The sequence below is a fragment of the Melospiza georgiana genome, chromosome 21 (assembly GCF_028018845.1).
Source record: "Melospiza georgiana isolate bMelGeo1 chromosome 21, bMelGeo1.pri, whole genome shotgun sequence".
In the NCBI taxonomy this organism is placed as follows: Eukaryota; Metazoa; Chordata; class Aves; order Passeriformes; family Passerellidae; genus Melospiza; species Melospiza georgiana.
In genome coordinates, this window is record NC_080450.1 from 9,267,227 (window position 1) to 9,283,217 (window position 15,991).

The 15,991-nt window shown below is 50.2% G+C and overlaps 1 protein-coding gene across 1 annotated transcript in view; it reads left to right on the top strand.

Annotated features, from left to right (window-relative positions):
• The window catches only part of EVPL (envoplakin), a 28,873-nt gene that overhangs the window by 5,786 nt on the left and 7,096 nt on the right, over positions 1 to 15,991 (top strand). The window contains exons 2-17 of the mRNA XM_058038603.1: positions 1,781 to 1,880; positions 2,582 to 2,736; positions 3,782 to 3,905; positions 6,466 to 6,591; positions 6,861 to 6,899; positions 7,632 to 7,793; positions 8,351 to 8,458; positions 9,068 to 9,163; positions 9,402 to 9,527; positions 10,336 to 10,482; positions 10,626 to 10,780; positions 12,075 to 12,172; positions 12,690 to 12,871; positions 13,549 to 13,727; positions 14,113 to 14,251; positions 15,372 to 15,565. Coding sequence (XP_057894586.1) covers positions 1,781 to 1,880; positions 2,582 to 2,736; positions 3,782 to 3,905; positions 6,466 to 6,591; positions 6,861 to 6,899; positions 7,632 to 7,793; positions 8,351 to 8,458; positions 9,068 to 9,163; positions 9,402 to 9,527; positions 10,336 to 10,482; positions 10,626 to 10,780; positions 12,075 to 12,172; positions 12,690 to 12,871; positions 13,549 to 13,727; positions 14,113 to 14,251; positions 15,372 to 15,565 — 2,130 coding nt within the window. The remainder of the gene's footprint in view (positions 1 to 1,780; positions 1,881 to 2,581; positions 2,737 to 3,781; positions 3,906 to 6,465; positions 6,592 to 6,860; positions 6,900 to 7,631; positions 7,794 to 8,350; positions 8,459 to 9,067; positions 9,164 to 9,401; positions 9,528 to 10,335; positions 10,483 to 10,625; positions 10,781 to 12,074; positions 12,173 to 12,689; positions 12,872 to 13,548; positions 13,728 to 14,112; positions 14,252 to 15,371; positions 15,566 to 15,991) is intronic.

A 15,991-nucleotide genomic window follows, 5' to 3' on the forward strand; every position in this document is an offset into this window, starting at 1 on the left:
TCCAAACACTCCTTGAGCTCAGACAGGCTCAGTGCCGTGACCACTTCCCTGGGAGCCTGTTCAGTGCCTGAGCATCCTCTGGGTACAAAACCCTTTCCTGATATCCAACTTAAACCTGCCCTGACTCAGCTTTGTGTTGTTCCCCAAGCTCTGAAAACACCACAGCAGCCTCCAGCACCCAGAGGGGCTTGTGGTCTGCACAGCAAGTCCTTGTGCCCTGCAGCCCAGTCTTGGCGTGGCACTGGGCTCTCCAGTGTCTCCCTGGCCCAGCTGTGGAGAGCTCCACATGGACCAGGATGGCAGCTCTGGGATGGAGGGCAGGAACAGGATGGCTGCTCTGGGTTGGAGGGCAGGAACAGGATGGCAGCTCTGGGATGGAAGGCAGGAACAGGATGGCAGCTCTGGGCTGAAGGGCAGGAATGGGATGGCAGCTCTGGGATGGAGGGCAGGAACAGGCAGGAAGAGGAGGATGGCTGCTCTGGGATGGAGGGCAGGAACAGGATGGCAGCTCTGGGATGGAGAGCAGGAACAGGCAGGAACAGGATGGCAGCTCTGGGATGGAGGGCAGGAACAGGATGGCAGCTCAGGCTGAAGAGCAGGAACAGGTTGGCAGCTCTGGGTTGGAGGGCAGGAACAGGATGGCAGCTCTGGGATGGAGGGCAGGAACAGGATGGCAGCTCTGGGATGGGCTGGAGCCCACCTGTGCCAGCAGCACCCAGGGCAGGCACCCAGGGGAGCACCCCCAAACAGGGTGAGCATGTTGTGCTGCCTCTTCAGGGTGCTCCCCTAGCCTCCAGCCCTCTGTGGCTTTGGGTCTTCCAACCCCATACTGGTGTTTTTGGGAGCCCTACAGCAGGGGTTTTCCCCTTCTTTTTTCTCTATTGTTTTTCCCCCTCTGATGTTTTTTTGAATGCACACGAAGTTTGGAGCATCTGCAGCAGGGAGTTGTGCAGAGGGGCTGGGTGGTGGCAAAACCCCACCCCAGACTCTGAGCACAGCAGCTCTGAGGGCAGCAGCAGGCACTGACCACCTGTGTGTGCCCCTGCCCTCAGACACAGCTCAGGCTCTTTCCTGAGAGACCCAGGGGACATGAGGGAAGGCCTGGGGCAGGTCCTGGGCAGGGATGGAGGGGCTGAACCTATTGGAAAAATGCTCCCAATATTCCCAGTTAGATTGTGCCTGGGCCAGTCTGACCCTCGCTGCCGGGCCAAAGGCAGCAACTGCGGTGTATCACCCCAGAGATACCTTGGCTTGCTGGTGGTTGCAGCTGGGCACTGAACAAATCCAGGCTTGTTAGGAACCCCGTTTACCTCAGGAGGAATGGCTTCAGGCGATGGTGAAGAGAAAAAGGAGAGGATTCTGCTGGAGGGTTTAATGTCCAGAGGTTTATTCCATGGTTACAGAGGTCTGAACGTGAGCAACTGCTCCAACAGAATCCTGGCTGCATGGTCTGATCACCTTTTAAGCTCAGGGACAGGGGGAGGGGAGGTACAGGTGAGCCACCAACCAGGTGAGAGGGGCAGGGTCTCAGGGGAAGATGACACCCAGACACGCCAATGACCTCTGGGCACAGGGGCATCCTTTGAACTTGACCAACCACACGAGGCCTTGCTGGAATGTTCAGCCTGATTGACAGGACTCACTCAGCATGGGGGCAAGGGGGAAGGGAGAGAGGTACAGGCACACCTGGGGAAGTGACCTGGAAGGCCAAAATGGGACATTACAGCACACCACAACATGAACCTTTACCCACCCACCTGCTTTGCTGTTTCCTCTCCAGGTCCTCCACAAACGAGCTGGCCGTGCTCATCTCCCGCATGCAGACAAATGCTGACCAGGTGGAGAAGGACATCCTGGAGACTCAGTCCAGACTCAAGCAGGTCACTCGTGGCAGGGGGTGGTGGGAGGTGAAAGGCTTGGCCTAGAAATCCACTGTCCAGAACACCACCCAAACCTTTGAAGAAGAAGGACCAGCCTCCACCCTAAAACCTCCATCTTGCTTTATATATATTACTGTATTCTAAGACTTAACCTCTAAATTTTCCATCCTGTGATATTACCCACTTCTAATCAAACTACACACCCATAATCCCAGTGCTATCACTTAATTTTGGAAGCCTTCTCCACAGCCTCAGGTCAAATGCAGTGCTCTCCTGGGGGTCAGGGTCTGTCTGCACAGAAAGTCCCAAACTCTCAGCACCCAGGACTGCAGCAGGTCAGGTGTCTGCTCTGTGTGTGCTGCTGCAGGTTTGGGGGCTGGCCCGAGGCTGGGGAGGAACAGACACCCCTCAGAGCCTCCCAACCCTTGGGGCAGCATCCTGAGGCTTCTCAGATCCTCTCTGCTCAGTGCCTGAGGCTTTGCACAGCCAGGGCTGTCTCAGCTGTGGCAGCACAGCCCCAGGGGCTGCCAGCCTGACCCACAAAGGCCCTGGCAGGGAGAGAGCTGGGGCAGGAGCCTGGGCACCAGGGCTCCTTTGTGGCTGCTCTGTGGAGGATGCAGAGCCTCTGTGCTGGCCAAGGAAAGTGTGGGTAGGTCCCTGTGGTCCAACAAGGCTTTCTCCTCTGTCTCTCTGGCCTCCAGGACTCCAGCAATCACCAGAAGAACAAAGCTTTTGAGTTCCAGACAGAGAATGCCAGGAATCTGAAGGAAGCTGAGACCCTGCTGAAGGATCTCTTCCTGGATGTGGACCGTGCCAAGAGGCTGAAACACCCACAGGCTCTTGAGATAGAGAAAGAGTGAGTACAGTGGAGGGACAGGTGTGATGAGGGCACTGAACAAGTGGGACCCTCCTCAGGACATGGAATGAGCTCCACTCCTTGCCATAAGTGCTAGTTTCACTCCTCTTCCCACAGAATTTAGCCTTAAAATAATTTTTTTCTGCCAATTTATTATAAAGGTATTGGTATGCAGGGTGGATGCCCAAGAGGCTCCAGTATTTTGGGAGCCCTTATAAAAGGTACTAGAAAAATGCAGAGCTAAAATGTGGCCCCACTATCAGGGAAAATCCCCTTTTCCTCTGCCTTCCCTAAAATAAATCCCTTTAATCTGGGGCAAGCACAGAGCCAGAGGTGTTGTTGGAGTGGGAGAAGAGCTTCAGTTGGCTTCTGGTGCTTTGCTCCCCTCACTTCCAGCCCTTTATGCAGAAATCAGGAGGGAAGTTCCCCAGTTGGGAAGGGCAGCCCTGACCTCCCTGCAGCATCCTGAGGGCAGCAATTCCTGGGACATCCCTGGAGATGGAAAACAGCAGGACAAGGGCTGGACATGCTTGTCACAGACATCTTTTCATAAAAATAATTTCTTTAAAATATTTTCCCCCTTCTGAGAAGCTGTGGCCTCAGCAACAAACTGTAAACAATGGTTATCTGCTGCTGTGAAATGCAACAGGTGGATCCATGATTGGTTTTGGGTAGATGTTTGGATTTACTGACCACTCATGGCAGAGCTGGGTCTCACTCTGTGCTGAGACACAGATCTTTGTTGATTCATTCCTTTTCTATTCTTAGCTTAGCTAGCTTCTGAGAACTTTCCTTCTATTTCTTTTAGCATAATAATAATGTAATATATATGATAACCTAATAAATCAAGCCTTCTGAACATGAAGTCAACATTCTCACCTCTCTCTTCACCCCGAAGACCCTTGCAAGCCCTGTAACACATGCTGAAGGAGGCCAGTGCCACAGAGGGACAGCACCCGGGCCTTGGGGGTGAAATTTGGGCTCCACCTTGGCTGTCCTGCACCCTGAGTGACACAGGCACCTGTGCCTCTCCCTTGTTTTGCAGCATCCAGCAGCTCCACGAGCGTGTGACACAGCTCTGTGCCGAGTACCGCGCCCTCTACGAGCAGCTGAACCTCCCCGAGCTGGGGCCCAGGCTGGACTGGGCCAGGATCCTGGAGCAGAAGATGGTAACACACCTGGGGATGGGGGTTCTCTCCATCTCCTGCCAGGACAGACAGTGTTTGCTGCTCTGTCTCTAGTGGCTGTTGTGCCAGCCACTGCATGCTCTGCATAATAATAGAAATAAACATAAATAATATATGCGTGCTCAGCATAATGCAGGGATGTTGGAGGTGGTGGGAATCACTCAGTAAAAATAGAAAAAAATAATATAATTATATAAAATAGCAATATAAAATAGCAATATAAAATAATAAATAGAAATAATAGAAATAAACATAAATAATATATGCGTGCTCAGCATAATGCTGGGATGTTGGAGGTGGTGGGAATAATTCCGTAAAAATAGAAAAAAAATATATAATTATATAAAATAGCAATTTAAAATAATAAATATAAATAATATATGCGTGCTCAGCATAATGCAGGGATGTTGGAGGTGGTGGGAATAATTCCGTAAAAATAGCAATATAAAATAGCAATTTAAATAAATAAATATAAATAATAGAAATAAACATAAATAATATATGCGTGCTCAGTATAATGCAGGGATGTTGGAGGTGGTGGGAATCACTAAGTAAAAATAGAAAAAATAATATAATAATATAAAATAGCAATATAATATCAATATAAAATAATAAATATAAATAATAGAAATAAACATAAATAATATATGCGTGCTCAGCATAATGCAGGGATGTTGGAGGTGGTGGGAATAGTTCCGTAAAAATAGTAAAAAAAATATAATTATATAAAATAGCAATATAAAATAATAAATATAAATACAGAAAGAGTGGTCAGATACTGGAATCATCTACCCACTGAGGTGATGGAGTCATCATCCCTCGAAGAGTTCAAAAAAAGACTGGATGTGGCACTTGCTGCCATGATCTAGTTGAATTGTTAGAACATGGGTTGGACTTGATGATCTTACAGGTCTCTTCCAGCCTTGAATTTCTGTGATTCTGTGATTCTGTAATAATATAAATAAACATAAATAATATATGCATGCTCAGCATAATGCAGGGATGTTGGAGGTGGTGGGAATAATTCTGTAAAAATAGAAAAAAAAATAATATAAAATATCAATATAAAATAATAAATATAAATAATAGAAATAAACATAAATAATATATGCATGCTCAGCATAATGCTGGGATGTTGGAGGTGGTGGGAATAATTCAGTAAAAATAGAAAAAATAATACAATAATATAAAATAGCAATATAAAATAATAAATATAAATAATAGAAATAAACATAAATAATATATGCATGCTCAGCATAATGCTGGGCTGTTGGAGGTGGTGGGAATAATTCAGTAATAATATTAAAAAATATATAAAAATAATAATATAAAAATAATAAACATAAATAATATAAACAAACATAAATAATATATGCCTGCTCAGCATAATGCTGGGCTGTTGGAGGTGGTGGGAATAATTCAGTAATAATATAAAAATTAATATAATAATACAAAAATAGTAATAATGTATAAATAATAGAAATAAACGTGAATAATATATGCATGCTCAGCATAATGCAGGGATGTTGGAGGTGGTGGGAATCATCCAGTAACAATATAAAATAATAAATATAAATAAGAGAATTAAACATAATAATATATGCATGCTCAATGTAACGCAGGGCTGTTGGAGGTAGTGAGAATAATTCAGTAATAATATAAAAATAATATAGTAATATAAAAATAATAAACATAAAGAATATAAATAAACATAAATAATATGTGCATGCTCAGCATAATGCAGGGATGTTGGAGGTGGTGGAAATCATTCAGTAATAATATTAGAAATAATATAAAAATACTAATATAAAATTAATAAACATAAATAATACAAATAAACATGAATAATATATACATGCTCAGCGTAACGCAGGGCTGTTGGAGGTAGTGGGAATAATTCACTAATAATACAACAAATAATATAAAAATATAAAATAATAATATAAATAAATAGAATTAATAAATTAATAATATAAAATGATAATAATAAGTGAAATAAGTGAATAATAATAAAATAATAACTCTAAGTGAAAGACAGACTCTCCTTCTACCTCTTAAAACCCTCTGGAGCACCCTCTGAATTAACCTTTTCAGGTTAAGAGTTACCAGAGGGGGATCAGGGAGAGAGTCCTGCTGTGGGGTGAAGGGATGGGGAAGGTGCTGTCTCCTAGGATTTTACAGCCCTGCCTTTCAGGGTTTCACACTGCAAGGTTTGGGTATGTGGAGTTCCCAGACTGGAGGCAGTTTGGATTCCCCTGGAAGCTGGATGGTATTTAAGTGCATCCCATGCCTGTCACCGTGGGCAGGGGGCTGGCTCAGCTCAGGTCCGTAGCCCAGGGCTGTGTGTCTGGTTATTTTTGCCCCTGTGTATGGCTGGGGAAATGGCAACCAACAGCAATGATGGGAAACAACCAAAAAATCCTCTCCCTTTCTGCTGGGCCCCTATCAGATACCAGATCTTTCCATGGCCTGCCAGCCCTGCCTGGGGTTTCTCCCTGAGATGCAGCCTTGGCTGTAGTGTGTGCCCTCCTCCTTTGCACAGAAACAAGTCGATGCAGGGCAGTATGGCCCTGGCATGTCAGAGCTGGAGAAGCAAATCGCTGAGCACAACATCCTGCAGAAGGAGATCGAGGCCTACGGGCTCCAGATCAAGAACCTGCGCTCCGGGGTAAGGCCCCTCTGTCCCCTCTGTCCTGTCACTGCACTGGGACCTGCTGGCTGTGCCACTGCTGGCCCTGTGTCCCATCTGCTGCTCCACACCCTTGTTCTGCAGAGGGCCCAGGAGGTGCCTCCTGGATGGTTTCTAAAGCACGTTCCCCAAATCAGTTCATCAGCATTCACCACATGTTTTGCTAACAGCTTTTCTTAATCTTTTTTTTTTTTTTTTTTTTTTTTTTTTTTTTCCACCTCCTTGGTCTTGGCTGTGGTGTAACCCAGGATGTGGCAGATTTAAAAAGCCAGTACAAGGACTTGCTGGTAAGATTCTGGGTGGTTTTCTGAGCAGGTGGGGTCTTACAGCAGAGTAACACCATCCCTGATGGGCAGGGAACACCCAGTTCAGAACAGGAGCCACCCCTGGGCTTGCTCAATAAAGTTGTGTCCCTCATATCATCTCCCCATTTCCTTCCCTCCTTGGGATAGCTGTAAATGAAAGAACTCTCTGTCCTCAGGGCAGTGCAGAGGGTGAGATCCATGTCTCTTCTCTTCGTGGGTCATGGACCTGCAGTTTCCTCTGTGTCCATGAGCACAGGGACCAGAAGGCACCAGGAAATGCAGCCCAGCCCACACACTTCCAAATCAGGATTGCAAATGTGGAGGCTTGCCCTGATCCCTAACAAAGGTTCCAGAGAGGAAAGGAACAGCCAGAGCAAAGAGGTGGCCAGGAAGAAAGTCCTGGGTTTACCCAGCTGGGCCCATGAAGCTGATGCTGAAAATGGGATTTGTGGGACATTCAGCAGCTCTGAGACTGCCCCGGGCACCAGCCCACACCTGGGATTCTGGTTAGACAAACACATCTTGTCTGTGAGGAGGGAAAGGGAGCAGCAGCCCCATCAGATAAGAGCCAGTGGGAGCAGATTTCTCACCAAGGTTTCTGGGAATCTCCTGCTGGATGTGCAATGGGAGTGTGGTCCTGGGGAGGAAGAGGAGGAGGGAAAAAGGACTCCCCAGGCTGAGCACTGACACTCTCTTTGTCCTGTGTGTGGGCAGAAAGCTTCCATCTGGCGAGGGCAGAGCCTTGGCAGCCTCTACCACCACCTGCAGGGCTGCACCAAGGAGCTGGGCTACCTGACAGAGCAGCAGACCAAGATCTTGAAGCAGGACTGGAGTGACCAAATGCTGGACGTGCAGAGCGTGCGGCGCGAGTACGAGGTGAGCCCTGGGGGCTGCCAGCGTGTGCTGCCCATGCAAGGCTGGCCAGGCCTGGCACAGGGCACCTGCAGGGTGCCTGGCACAGGGCACCTGCATCCCAGCCCCCTGCACAGCCACCACCAGCCCTGAGCATGAGCCTTTCCAAAACAGAGGGGGAAGAGCCCCCCTGGGTGCTGGAATTAGGAAAGAGCCGCTCTGTGGGACCCCTCCTGTCCCCTGAGCTGGCACATGGGATCGTTGGAGGCTTTCCATGATCAGAGAGAAAGGAGGGGCTTAGTGCCACATCAGCCTCAGTGGCCACAGTACAACACCCAGTGGCTGCCATGTGCTGGGACACAGAAAATGAGAGGGATAATTGCATAGGAAAATGCTCTTTGAACAAATGCCCTGTTGCTTTCTGAGGCCCAAATGTGTCTAATTAGTTTTAGCTCTGCCTAGCCCCTTCTATTTTAAAAAACAAACAAACAGGTAAGGTTGTCTGTGCTTTGGGAGCCTCATCTCTGTTATGTTTGGTGCCCCAGGAGACCCCAAGGTCAGAAAGTTCCTTTTCCCTCCAGGATTTCAAGTCCAATGAGCTGCTCAGCCAGGAGGAGTTTGTGAACCACCTGCAGGACGATGGGGACAGGATGATTGAGCTGAAGCACCCAGCCATCAAACCTATCCAGGTGGGGAGAGGGGTCCCTTCCCCAGTCCTGTGGGACTGGGAGAGTCTTTCTGTGCCTCAGGTGGTGGGGCAGAGCAGACCTCTTCACCTCTCCCTGCAGCTGTGTCACTCCTTCCTTCTACACTGCACTGGCTGCACTGCAGCATCCTTCTGCCTGCTCCAGCCCCACAGGGGAGCTGAGGGAAGTGCAGGGTCTTCACCTTTCCAAAATTTCCAGGAGATAGTGGCCAACATCTGTGTGCTGTGACCAGCCCTTGCTCAGGTGCTCACACACATCAGTGCAGCCACCTTCACACTGTTGGGAAGTTCCTGGTGTGACTTCTCCCACGTGAAAGCAGCTCCCATCCTCCAAGGCTGGATTTCCAAGCCTGCAAATGCAGTGCCAGGCTGTTGTGGGCTCTCAGTCCCCAGCACCACTGCAGCTGAGACCACTTGAGAAGTGATGGCTGCTCTGTGTGAGCCAGGTCCTTCCCAAGGGGTGTCCTCACTCAGGCTCAGCATCAGGCAGTGCCTGGGCACAGCTTTGTCTCTGCTCCTCCTCTGATCTCTGGCACTTCTGAGGAGGCAGGACCAGCTGGAACCCACTGAGATGTGCTCTGTCCCACCACAGGCTCACCAGGAAGCCTTGAAGAACGAGTGGCAGAATTTCCTGAATCTCTGCATTTGCCAGGAGAGCCAACTGAAAAGTGTGGAGAGCTATAAGAAGGTAAAAAGCAAATTCATGGGCCGTGGCTCTGCAGGTCAGGCCAGAGTGGGCAGGCTGGGAGGAGAGACAGCAAAGGGGTGAGGAAGGGAGACCCTTTGCTTGCACCTAGTAAAGGTATTTTGGGGAAATGTCCCTCAAAATAGAACCTTTTAGAGGTGCTGGGAACTGAGAGACCCCACTGGACTTGGGGACAGTGGTGTCCCCCCATGCCTGACTGTTTCCCTACCCACACCTCCAGTTCCAGGATGATGCTGAGGCTGTGAGCCGCTCCCTGAAGAAGATGAGCTCTGACCTGGACACCAAATACAGCAAATTCAACAAGGACAGCCCTGGGGTGGTGTCAGATCTGCTGCTTCAGCTGGAGGTGGGGCCTTCAGGGCTGGTGGCACCAGCCAGACCTCAGTTAAATCCAAAGTTAAAAACTCCCCAATAAATTAGAAAGGGGAAAGGGAAGAGGTGGGGGAATAATCCTACAGGGAAAGCTCAGCCCAGCTGTGTTCACACTGCCCTGAGGTGGCACTGTCCCCATCAGTGACACACAGCCAGGCCCCAGGTCACCATCAGAGTGAAGGAGAAGTGCAAGGAGAAGCCATGTGCTGTCCCTAGCACAAGAGACTTGGGTTAGAGGGCCTGGCATCCAACAGGGAAAGATCCTCCCATCTCCTCAGCACTCTCATGAGCCAAGGGCAAGGGAGGGAATAAAGAGATCTGACCTCAGGGGTGAGGTGCAGATGGGAAAGGAAGATTTGCCCTGGAGAGAGGGAGGGGACACGTTCACCATGGTATCTTCCCAAGTATGCAACACATTTGGCTCTCATGAGATGCTGGAATCGTGGTACTTTCTGACACTGGAATGCAGCCATCTCTTGGCAGGTGTTCCATTTCTGAAAAGGAAAACTCCTTCAGGATATTTGATATGAAAGTGTGGGTTCACCTAAGGTTAACCCAGGCTGTGTTCTCAATGGCAGATATGTGAGCAAAGGAAACTGAGGAGAGTGTTGGGAATGGAAAGGGAAAGGAGGGACATGGAGGGCTTGAGAATGGAGAAACTCTCCATTCCACCCCACAAAGAGTCCCAAATAATTGTTCCCATCATACCTGCTGTAGTGTGACCCTCCCCTTCCTTCCTACCCAGACCTGGCCACAAGCTCTGTCTCCCCTGTTTTATTTAGAATGAGGAGAAGGTGTTGAAGCAGGCAGAGAAGAGCATCACTGACCTGAAGAGGAGGAGCAAAGAGATCAGCCCCCTGAAACTGCGCAGGACACGTCCCCCTCAGCCCCTCACCCTGGACACCCTCTGTGACTGGGATGCTGGGGAGGTGAGGCTGGAACAGCAGCACCCTCAGAAAGGACAGAGAACTGGATTCTGCTCTGCTTGCTCCAGATCCTGGCTCTGAGGTGTGAGGAGCTGCCTTAGGGCCAGAAAGCCAAGCCTTTCACTGGGTTTTGTGTCCCCTCCTAGGTGCAGCTGACCAGAGGGGACAAGTACACTCTGAAGGACAACAGCAACCCAGAGATGTGGGTGATCCAGAGCAGCACTGGTGTGGTCCAGGAGGCACCTTCTGCTTGTTTCTCCATCCCTCCTCCTGATCCTGAGTCCATAGACAAGGTCAATAGGTGAGTCTGCAGCAGAGACCCTCACCCAGAGAGACATTTTGGACTCTCTTGGCTCATAACCAGCCTGACTGCAGAGACAGCAGCTGGGGACAGGCCTCTCAACCCTCTAGTACTAAATCCTTCTTGGAGGGGGATTTTTCCCTGCACCCAAGTGTCTTATCCAGGTGTCTACCACTCCTCAACATCCCTGCACAGACCTCACTCTCAATGAGTTTTCTGGCAGTCAGGCTTGATTTCTTCACCCAAACATGTGACTTGCATAGGTTTGACTAAATTAATTGCAGAATCAGTCTGGAGCTTGGGACCTGCCAAACAGGACAGAATTATCTGTGGAATCTGCTCTCAGGCAGCCCCAGCTGAGACTGAGCAGGGCTCCCTGAGCCTCTGTGTGGGTTTGCTGCCTGCTCTGTCAGCTGCTGCCGTTCCCACAGGACGGGGCGGGGTGCAGGGAGCTTGGCCCTGCCTCTTTAATCGCTGCCCCGGGTGTTTGGGCAAATCAGGGCTGCTCAAGTGCTGAGGAAAGGCCACAGCCCAGACTCAGAGCTATGCAGGCATGCCCAAGGTGGGGGCTTGGGTCTCCAGTGCCATGGGTGTGATTGCTTCATTGTGTTCCTCAGTGTGTACCCCTCTTCACACATCCCAGACTATTGAGTCCTTTGGATTTATGGGTTTCATGAGTGTTTTAAAACACAAATTCAGTTCCTCTGCACAGAGGAGCAGCTCTCATCTGACAGCAGCCAGGCAAGCTGGGAATTGCTGGTTTTAGCACACAGTGTTCAGCTGGAACAATCCACAGCAGGGATGAGAACCAGCCTGGTCCTTCCTGTTCCCCCCTCCTTGTGCTTCCAGGAGTCCTTTTTCACCCAGAAATATTTTTTGGTCCTTCCAGCTCTGGCAGATCCCAGCCCTGGTTTCATTAGGCAGGAACCATCCTTACAAGTGAGACGTGGCATTTCTAGTGCAGCAGCCACTTGTCCTTGTTTCCTGCAAGGCTGCAAAGCACTGCAACCATATCAAACACATTTCCAGCTTTGATAGCTTCTGCTGAGAGTTGGAATCACTGGCTTCCTTGAGAGAACTCAGCTGCTCAAACCAACCAGCTGCTCTTGCTGCTGTGCCCTTTCCTGAGGGACATCTCTGAGTTACAGCAGGCTGCAGGCTCCCAGCCTTTGAGGACACCTTGCCTTGCCTTTGGGGACACCTCCCCAGCACAGCCACGGAGCTGCTGCTGCTGTGCAGGGCTGTGTCAGTGCTGTGGCCCCTCGTGGCTGATGATGCCTTTCCCTGCTCACAGGCTGGAAGGGGAACTGAACACAGTGAAGCAGAAGCGAGCAGCGGTTCAGAGCACCCTGAGACGCAGCCACAAGGAGCAGGCACAGCCCAGCCAGCAAGGTTTGTCACCTGGATAAGCCCAGCCCTCTCCAGAGGCAGCTCTGGAAGCACAGCACCCACCCAGGGTGGGCAGAGCCCCTGCAGCTCACACAGTGACACTTGCAGAGGTCCCTGTGGGAGGATGCCTTCTCCTCCATGGCAAACATAACCTGATTCCTGTCTCAGCAATTCACTTAAAGTCTGATGCCCTTCCTAAGCCTCTGAACTCCATCAACAGCTGCAGGGTATTTAGGATTTCAGGGGGATGTTCTTATACAGAAACTTTAATTAAACCTGCTTTGTAATCTGGGTGCCTTGCAGTTCTCTTCCCTAGCTGGGGGCTGTGGGATGAGCAGGCAGCCATGGCTAAATCCCAACCCTGGGTTATCTGTGCTATTCCCAGAGCTGCAGTTCAAAGGCAAAGCTGAGAAGGGATGTGTCTGCATGGCAGCACTTGGCTCTGTCCCTCCTTTGCAGCTGTGGCTCACCATGGCAGAGCTAAAACCTGGGGATTAACCTGAGCTGTGTCTCACTGCAGCTCTGTCCAAGAGCCCTGCAGCAGTCCAGGATGATCCCCAAGCTGACCAGCTCCTCAGCAGCCTGGATCGTGTGGGCAAGGACCTGGTGCAGGTAGAGAAGGAGGTCTTGAACCGAGTGAGGTCTCCTGTGAACTACAGTGACCCTACAGATGACCTGGGCAGGAGGATCAAGCAGCAGCAGGTGAGTTGGAGCAGTTTGGTAGCTCTGTGTCCCCGGCCAAAAGCAGGACAACATGGAAATAACACTGGAGAGGACAGCTGGTGCTCCAAAGGAGAAAACCACACTGCACATTTAAGGGTTTCAGGCTGGCTTGAACCCTTGAAATGGGACAAAGTCAAACCCTCAGGAAATGCAGGATCTTTCCTTGTCTCTGAAGCAAAAGGGTCCAATCATTTCAGAGTTGTGGTCCAGGTCCCTGTCCTGGGAAGGCTGTCACCCTAAGAGACTAAGGGATAAAGGGAATTAATCCAAGGCCAGCTTTGTCTCACCTGATGGGAAATGAAGACTTGTCAATGTCAGTGAGACAGGAAAAGAAGCAGTGCCCTGGAGCCCCCCTCCTTTCCTCTGGGTCAAGGTCTGGGTTTGCAGTGTTTCAGCTTGTTACATCCTCATCCACGAGTGTTTACCTGGCTCTGGCAGCAGGATGGGCTCAGGCAGGTTGGTTTTTTCCACCTCTCTATGTGAATCTCTTTCCCACACCCTGGCACTGCCAGACAGCCACAGTCTGGATGGGGCTGTGCCCCAAGGGGCACCACACCCTGAGCCCCACAGCCAAATCTGTCCCTGAGGGAAACACATTTCCACAGCAGCACTGTTCTGGCTGTGTTGGGTGACTGTGCTTCCATCTGGTGTGCCAGGAAACAACAAAGAAACTTGAGAACCTGGGGGCAGCCAAGGATGCCTTGCAGAAGGAGTGTGAGACCTACCTTTCCAAGAAACCCAGCAGCACCTCAGCTTCCCAGCTCCCTGTCACTCTGAACGCCCTCAGGAGCAAATACAGCGATGTCAAAATGCTCTCCAGCCTGTACAACGAGAAGTGAGTGATGGGGATGAGGGAAGCCAACAAGAGGCATGACAGAAAATGCTTTTGATCTATATGATGTTGGTTGAGATCCAGCACAGGTTGGAAACCTCCCATCCATCATCAAAGGACTCCTGTGAAGGAGTTCCTGTGGGTAATTTGTGAGGAGATCCCCTCACCACGGAAAATCCACCACAATGGGTGTGTGTCCCAGCTCTGCTGTGTGGTGAATTGCAACATATCTGATTTGTGAGCAGCATGACAGGGCTGTGAGTGCACATTGCTTGTTCTCTGACATCCTGCAGAAGCTCTAATTTTAAGTAAGGTTAAACATCAAATGGAGAAAAGAAAGAATGGGGTTTCTGTAGCTAATCTTGTCCTTCTTTTTCCCCTTTCCCAGGGCTAAGGCTGCCCTGAACCTGGAGACTCAGATTGAGAACACAGACAAGATTGTCAGCACATTTGAGGCCAAGCTGGCTCAGGACAGCATCATTCCTGCATCCCCCAATGCCCTGCAGGATCGGGCCAATGACCTGCAGGTAGGGGAGCATCAGGCTTCTCACTGGGGGGAGATGCCTGAGCTCAGGGACCAGAGTGGGAGGAGCTGGAGTTAACAGAGCACCTTGAGGCACCAGTGATTAAGCATTTTTGAGGACTTTTTCCTTAAAGGTTTAATGTTGGTGTTGACCTGCTCTCACTGGACAGCAAAACACTCTGTCCCTCTGTCTCTCCCTTTGCAGTCCCTAAAATACATCATGACCCCCTTAGCATCCAGTCTCTGTTGCTGTGCCTCACACCTCTCCCTAATCTTTTCTGCTCCCAATCTCCTTGCCCCATCCTTGGCACCCACAGTGATCTGATGTTTTGCCTTCCCCAAAACTTCTCAATGCACTGTCCAAGCCACCTTGCTCCCCAGCTTCCCTGGTGAATAAACCTCACTGCTCCACCTCTTCCACCTCACTTGGAGAGCCTGGCCAGCCCCCAGTGCTGCCCAGTCAGTGGCACATCAGGGAGGGTGTTTGGGTGCTGCTCTGACTGATGCCAACACAAGGTTGTTGCAGTGTGTTGCAATTTTCTGTTTTACTTCCCAGTCCCTTCCCAGGTGTGGCTATACCCCTCTCCCCCTTGCTGAGTGAGTTCTGTCAATCAGGCTTAACATTCCAGCAAGGCCTCGTGTGGTTGGTCAGGTACAAAGGATGCAATTCGGGCCTGGGGTCATTGGCCTGTCTAGGTGTCCCTTGTCCCTTGAGACCCTCCTCCTCCCACCTGGTGGGTGCCTCACCTGTCCCTTCCCTCCCCCTGTCCCTGGGCTCAAATTGAGCTTGGACCATGTGCTCGGGATTCTGTTGGAGCTGTTACCTGAGATTCAGACGTCTGTGACCATGGAATAAACTCTGGATATTAACCCTCCAACAGCATCCATCTCCTTTTCCTCCTCACCTTAGCCTGAAGCCTTCTCACCTGAGGTAAACTGAGTTTCTACAAGCCTGGACTTGTTCAGTGCCCAGCTGCAACCTCCAGCCAGCCAAAGGTGTCTCTGGGATGAACACCACAGTTGCTGCCTTTGGCCAGCAGCAAGGGTCAGACTGGCCCAGGCACAATCTACCTGGAAATATTGGGATCCTATTCCAATATTTTGTCTTTTTTCCTGGCCTGCAGAAGATGAGACGGGACCTGGTGGCCCAGGAGGGCTGTGTGCTGAGGCTCAACAGGGGGCTGAAGGATGCTGAGCACAGCTGCAGTGCTGTGCAGAACAACTTCCAGGAGTTCTGCCCCGACCTGCCCCGGCAGAAGCGCGAGGTGCAGCTCCTCAATGACCGCTACCACGCCGTGGCCGACCAGCTGGACCAGAGGTGAGCACCCACCTGTTGTAACCTGCACAGCAGTGCTGTTGCTGTCTTCACTGCTGGGGGTCCTCTCTGAATGCCTCACCCCCTTTTATCCCAGCTACCTCCATGGGCTACAGCTGCTGCCCAATCAAGGACATCACAGCTGCAGCCCATTTACAGTAACTAGGAGCAGGGCAATACAATACAGAGATCACCGCCATACATATATTTACAATACATATATTTAGTCAGGCCCCCACATTTCCCCCCTTTTCTTTTACACATTTTTCAATTACAATAAGTGCAATACACATATCTGTCTTAGCTGTCTTGGATACATACATTGACTATATACATATCCCTGGATCTTTTTGTCCCAGCTCTCAGCTGCCTTGAACACATACAAATCCCTAGATGTTCCCAGGCTCTTTTCCTCAAAGGCCATATTCT